General features: G+C 40.7%; 1 protein-coding gene across 1 annotated transcript; it reads left to right on the forward strand.

Moving 5' to 3' along the window:
- Positions 1–228: 228 nt before the first annotated feature.
- On the forward strand, positions 229–4,372 carry LOC141793740 (uncharacterized). Its single transcript, XM_074674586.1, has 9 exons — positions 229–314; positions 735–848; positions 956–2,629; positions 2,722–2,821; positions 2,911–3,059; positions 3,174–3,286; positions 3,591–3,680; positions 3,769–3,891; positions 3,994–4,372. Exons 1-9 carry the CDS (start codon positions 260–262, stop codon positions 4,177–4,179), a joined length of 2,604 nt encoding a protein of 867 aa, XP_074530687.1. The 5' UTR covers positions 229–259; the 3' UTR covers positions 4,180–4,372.
- The last annotated feature ends 2,342 nt before the right edge of the window (positions 4,373–6,714 follow it).

Raw genomic sequence — 6,714 nt, forward strand, 5'->3', positions numbered from 1 at the left:
GGAGTGTTTTGAGTAATTTTCCCTGTTTATTTTGAGTGAATTATGTCTTCACCCACCGTCTGTCACACCACGGGCGGAAATTTTTATCGAGGTGTTTTTTTTTTTTTTCTGTCTGTCTCTCTCTCTTTCCAGGAATGGACCTGGGTATTTTTTCAGCAGGGTGCGTCCTCACCTCTCATGTGTCTCCTGCGTGCTGACGTCACCCGCAGTATAAAAGTGTACGAGTGCCGCGGCACATTTACAGAAACTGTCTCGAGCCATGGCAGAGCCGCAGTCACTGCACGTGTCCGTGGGCATATTAGGAATCTCTGGCGGTAAGCCTTAAACTGTAGTTGGTGTATTGTTAATTATGTGTTTGGAAATGTTAGCTTTTTTTTTTTTTCAAGTAAGTCTGCTTTCCATTCTGCATTTCAAATATGAATGCTAAATAAATGTGCAGAATTCTTGCATTTGGTGACCAACTGCTAATCTGATGTATGTTTTGAAAACCAGAAAAACTAAAAGGCTACCATTTTTTTGCTGTTATAAACAGTTTGCAAAATATAGTGACACATGTTTAATATGCAGTTCTGGGAGATTTGAACTTGGCTACAATCTAAAAGCATTAGTATTAAAATTACATTTGAGGGTTAAATAATAATAAAAATGAAACAATAAAATGATAGCCTCATTGAACTTTATTTGTTTAATTACCAGCCGTTGGTTTTAAATAATACTTGTTTTCCCGTTTATAGGTTCCCTCCTACTTTTGGTGAACAATTATGCCAGTTCAGCTGAAAAAGACTTCATCCCCCACACTGCACTGGGGATCCTGCTCTTAATCATTGCCGCCCTTGTGGCTTATGCAGGTTTGCTTTTATGTTAGTGTAACACACATGTTGTAATTTATTAATATGAAATGACAATTGATCTGTGTATGTTTGTGTTAATGTATTTTTTTACCTCTGTCTCTTAGGTATCCGCCGCAGTCTGTCCCATGCTCAGCTGTTTTCCTCTCTGTGTCTCACCGTCTCTGCTCTGTGGTGCGGTTCAGGTCTGGTCTACATCCTGGTGGGTCAGGGGGTGCTGCAGTCCTCAGAGCTGAGATCATCTCTCGTCCCGGGCCTTGCAGCCTTCACCTTAGCTCTGCTCATTATCGGCAGTGTAGCAGCTGTAGCAAAGAGAGTTGTTTTGTGTCTTATTGCTGTTGGGATTAGCTTTGCATGTGCCCATCAGATTGCAGGTTTGTCAGCTGCAGGTTTTGGTCAGTCTGCCACTGCTGCAAACTACCTTTTGGTTTGTGTTGTGGGGGTTTACTTTGGTTTTGGACGTCTGCTGTCTATCATCACTCATGGGAAAGTGGAGGCTCCAGGAGCAAGCCTAAAAAGAAAACCCGAGCTAAAAACAGAGCAAAACAAAGGCTGTGGTGATTTAGTGGCAGTGGGTCTAGTGATGAACCTGCTGTCTGCCTCAGTGTTAGCCTGTCCTCTGTTGGGTGTGGTCCCTCTGCTCTCTGTGGGACATGTTCCCTGGTTGTGGACCGCTGGCGTCTTTCAGCTTGGGATGTGTGTCCTCCTCTTCCGAGCCATGGACACACTAGCTGCCACTTTTTACGGTTTTACTGCTTTGCTAAAGTTTGCAGAGGGCTACAGCGCTCTACTGTCATTCTACTCTATCCAGCCTCTTTCCCCTGTTCCCTTCCCTGTTGTCTTCTCTGTGCTTTTCTCCATCCTGGCGCTCTTTAGTGTTCAGAAGAGCTTGCTGGAGGGGCTTCACCAGTTATTCTTTACAGCTTACTGTATTGCTATAGCAGCCCAGCCTCGCGGCTTCTTCCAGGAGGGCACACAGGGCGTACAGGGAGCTATTTTTGTCATCTCTGCAGTAGTACTTTTAGTCACCACCTTTAATATGGTATCCACCTCAAAGATTCCTATAGGTCAAGGCTTTTTCAAGACTTTGGCCACTCGAATGCAGGGTGTTACCCTCAGAACGGATAAGGAGCTGCATGCACCTCACCTGGGCTACTCTAAGTATGCAGATGCAGAGGTGTTAGGCCATGCTTGCAGTGTTCTGGCTGCTTTTGCTGTGACAGCCTCAGTTGGAGATAGAAACCCTCTGTCTGTGCTAATTCTCCCTTGGGTGGTGATGTCTGGAGGGGTTCTCCAGCTGCTCTGTGGCTCTGTAGCTTTTGCACGAGGTAAAACCTTTGAGAGCACAGTTTTTGTCTTCTACGGGATGATGTGGACTGTGTGGGGTTTAACACGATACGGTGGCCTGTACGGGGAAACCAGGAGCTTTAATGTGGCTGTGGGGATTATTAGCTTTATGCTGTTTAACTGTTTAGTCACAGCTGCAGCACTGTTTCTAAACGTTGCCTGGTTTGCTTACGCCTTCACTTTCCAGCTCATCCTAATCAGCTTTCTATTGGATGCTATTGGTGCTCTGCCTTATGGTTATGACATAGGGGTCACCATCATTTTTGGTCTTGTCAGTTTTTACTGCTTCCTAGCACACGTGTTCAACAGCACCTTCCAGAGCCCTCAGATCCCCCTGGGAAACCCTTTAGTCAGACTCAGTGGAGTTGGTGGAGGAGCCGATATCTGTCCCCACGTACCAGCGCGCAAGGCCTCATCTGTGAAGCAGATTGCAGGTTAGAGTCTGCCAAAGAAGTCATGTTGTTTTTTGCGATACACAGCACAATGTGTTATTTATATAAGAGCTGTTGATTCTTCTCGTCTGCAGAAATCATGAAAAATGGCGGCATATGTGGAATGCCAACTGATACTGTGTATGTACTGGTGGCGGCTTGTAACAGACCTGATGCGGTGGTCAAAGCTTTCAAGTGAGTTTCTTTTTCGTTCAAACTTCCTTAATCTGCGTCCTCACATTACTTTAATGTCCTCACTCTGTAATTCCTGTTTTTAAATTCAGGGTGAAGAAGCAGGCGCAGGATCGACCCATGTCCATGTGGATCTCCTCCATCAAGCAGCTGGAGCCAGTGCGACACCTCCTGAGCCCTCTGCTGCTGGACTTCATGGAGGCTGCATGGCCCTCCTCCATTAGCATGGTCATACCCAGAGGTAGGTTTAGATATGTAACAGCGTGGTTTTTAGTGTTTCTTGTTCATATGTTGATGCATATCATTCCAAAATGGCGGTTTCGTGTGTAATATATTCGTTTCTTGTCCCACTTAGGGCCATGGTTGGACGCCTTTGGTTTAGGAGACGCTGCCAAACACATTGGGACACCACAAAGCATTGCTATCAGAAACCCAGATTGCTCAGTGGCTACTCATCTTATTAATCTGGTACTACTGGAAAATGAATCAAGATACAAATCTTCAAGTTACTGCTCGCCTGTCTTTTTTGGGGGGGTGTTTTTTTGTAGATTCGTTATTTAAACTGTTTCATATTCTTTATTTAAAGTGTTTATATTATCTATTTTAAATCTTTTATACGTATCTTTATATCCTTTATATTTTTGGTCTTTGACTCTGAGATGGCCCTGCACAAGATTTCCAATGTGTCTGGACTGTCAGTCCATCTACAAATGGCAAATAAAAAAATTTGAATCCTTGAATCTGGTTACCACAACGACCCTCTGTGTTGCAGGTGGGGCCCATTGCTGTGACCTCAGCCAACCCCACTGGCGAGGCTGACACAACTCATCACAACCAAGTTTACGCCAAGTTAGGCAACAAGGTGTGGACAATGTTTCAGTGTTCTTACATGCAAGAGGAGCTATGTTTTTTTGTTTATGGTAAATTATATGTGCGTCTTGTTTTATTAGGTGGAGGGAGTGTTGTGTGATGGACCCTCCCCAGAGAATATTGCATCCACTGTGGTTGACTGTACAAAGATTGAAACAGGGCACATTGGTTTCTTTAGAGTGGGTCTTATTCCTAAGTCAAAGGTAACAGTGTTATTCCATCCTTTTTATTTTTCCATTTGTTTTAATACAAAATCCCAGTTCAGTTCATGTTTACACTGATGTTTTTGTCTGTGTGGTTTCAAGGTTCTTAAGATCTTCGAGGACGTTCAGAGGCGGCACAGACAGGGGCAAACAAACCCTGCGTTTGAATATGATGTTCACCTGCCAGACACACAAAGTGACAGAAGTTCAGGAGACGACGACACAGAGACAGAAAGAGCATCTACAGCTTCTCCTGAGCCAAGTCCAGATGTTAGAAATGAGTCATGAGAACATCATCAAAACCTCTGCCAAACATAAAGTAAATGTAGATATATATGTAAATTAAATGAGATGGCTGTTCAGTGTGTTTTAGGTGCAAGAGTTACTGTGTTTTACTAATTTCTCTGACCATGCACACAGACTTTAACACACTTATTCACATCAGTTTTAAAATAATGAACTGAATGAATTTAATTTTTTCACAATGTGATATGTGTACATTTTTATTCATATTTTCTGTATGTCCAAGTGGAATTGTATTATAAATGTATTGTTTAAAACACACATTAAATTATTTCCCTAAACTGTGTCAGTTCTTTATGCAATAATGTTTGAATGATTCACTGTTGATTCATTTTCATACATTTTTATTTAAAGCATTTACAGATGACTGTCTATTATTAAAGGGTTTTTTTTTGTTTGTTTTTTAAATTCTGTCCCCATGTCTATTAAAAAACACCAATCACAGTTAGTAGAAGATGCATAAACATTTGTCATAATGGATAAAAATTTTGTTTAAAAGTTATTGGTCAATATGAAGTGATTTTTTTCATTAATATATCAGTTTTGATACTGACATAGCCCAAGATAAAGAGAAACAGGCGTTTTATGAAGTCTGATGTTATTAGAAAAGAATAGAATAGAACTTTGTTGTCATTGTAACAAGTTCAACGAAATTGAAGTCACAGCAGCAATCAAGAAAAAAGTAAGAAAGTGTATAGAAAGTGCATAAAGGTCCATAAGAAAATAGATGATGACAGCTTGTTCATCACTCTCCAGTTCAGCCAGTCTCCACCTCCACAGGGTCCAGGACTGAGCTTCTTCAGCATTCTGTCCAGTCTCTGTCTCCTGTATCCTGTTTGCTCACAACAGGTGAAGTTCTTCCAGTTCTGGTGTCTGATGTTAGCTCTGTTAGCCAGTCTATGAATAGCATGATGCTACTCTGCCCTTTGGTATTCCCTCTGTTGCTGGGTTGGCACAGCTAGCTCGTCCATCTCATTGGAGATAGATCTTACGTTCCCAATAACGATGGATGGAAGGACAGATCGATGTCGTCACCTCTTATCTCACACCTGAGAACTAGCACGTCGTCCTCACCTCCTTCTCCTCACCTTGTGGGACGACATCAGGCCTTAAACTAGTTAGTATTGACATGCTGCAGGCTGCAAACAGCTGAGTTTACATGTAAACAGTGTGGCCATGGTTAGATGTAGAATCTCCAGACAAAAACAGGAGAAAAAGCAGTAAAAATATCCCTGAAGCCACAAAAAGTTTGGTGTCCATGACCAACAAATGAGCCATACAAAGTGATGATACACTCTAAATACAAAGATTACAAAAAAGAGACGAAAAAAATTACAAGAAACGGCCAAGACAACGGATATGTTATAAGAGCTTTCCTACACTTTTTCAACACTCTGCACTCCCATAAAACATTGTCAAACAGTTACATGTCATTGTCTATTATAAAAGTAAATACAAAGAAACAAGAAACATAAAAAGAAGATTGCATTACTAAGTATATAGTGCCAAATTAAAGTTCTGTGTACAATTTACCAGGAGATTAAAAAAAGAACAAAGAAATAACACACTCTTTGTGACAAGGATAACTTTAGCAACATCTCAAGAAGGCAGAATTTATTCTGACTTGAGTTCTTATTTGGTCTGAAGTCTGAAGGCTAATGTAATAGTTGCTTAAATCAACGATATCCCCGACCAAACTGCATTCAAAACTCAGTCACATTTAAGCTCAAGTCAATCTGTCACATAGGTATAAAAAGTCATTGTCATTATCATGAATGGTTAGACAGCACTGCATGAAGTGTCATTTTATTTTTTTAAACCACAAAATGTATCTGTGATTTGATTTGATATTTTTTTGTGACATTGTTAGTCTGTTTTGTGGACAAGCAGGCAGTTGCTTGTGATTGTCTTATGAGTAGAAAACATTTCTCCTGAAAAAGACACAGGATCAGACAGAAATTTTAAACAACCTTGATTATAAATCCTTTTTTTCTCTCCTTTAACTTTTTTTTTTTAATACTGAAGCTCTGTGACGATGCTAAGGTCAGGTTTTCCAAAATAAAACAAAAAGTACATCACATCATCCCATGACTTTCCTTAATATGACAGTGACGCTCACGTGTCAGTTGAGCTGAACAGTACCATGATTGTTTTTCGGGATGTGTTCATCCTGTTTCACTGTGATCACACAACTTGAGAATTTGGTTCAGGAACAAAGTTGTATGGGACAACAGCTGATTCTCGCCACATGTATTACACAAAAATTTTCATAAATGAAAGCATGGCCTGATTAAATTCCAACATAAGACACATGATAAACTTTGTTTTGTTTGCCCTCAGCCAACACCTTAAAAAAAACATGATTGTTTCCGGATGTTATTTAAATTATTTTGTTTTTTCCTCAAAACAGTCCCTCCCTGGAAACACATTTCCAGTAACAGTTAATGAAACTCACTGAAAATTAATAAAACACTCTAACCAGGAACAAGTCATGGAAGAATGTTTTCAAAGACATACCAA

Source organism: Halichoeres trimaculatus, unplaced genomic scaffold, assembly GCF_033239565.1.
Source record: "Halichoeres trimaculatus isolate MK-OKI-2021-1 unplaced genomic scaffold, fHalTri1.1 fHalTri1_scaffold_7, whole genome shotgun sequence".
Classification (NCBI taxonomy): Eukaryota; Metazoa; Chordata; class Actinopteri; order Labriformes; family Labridae; genus Halichoeres; species Halichoeres trimaculatus.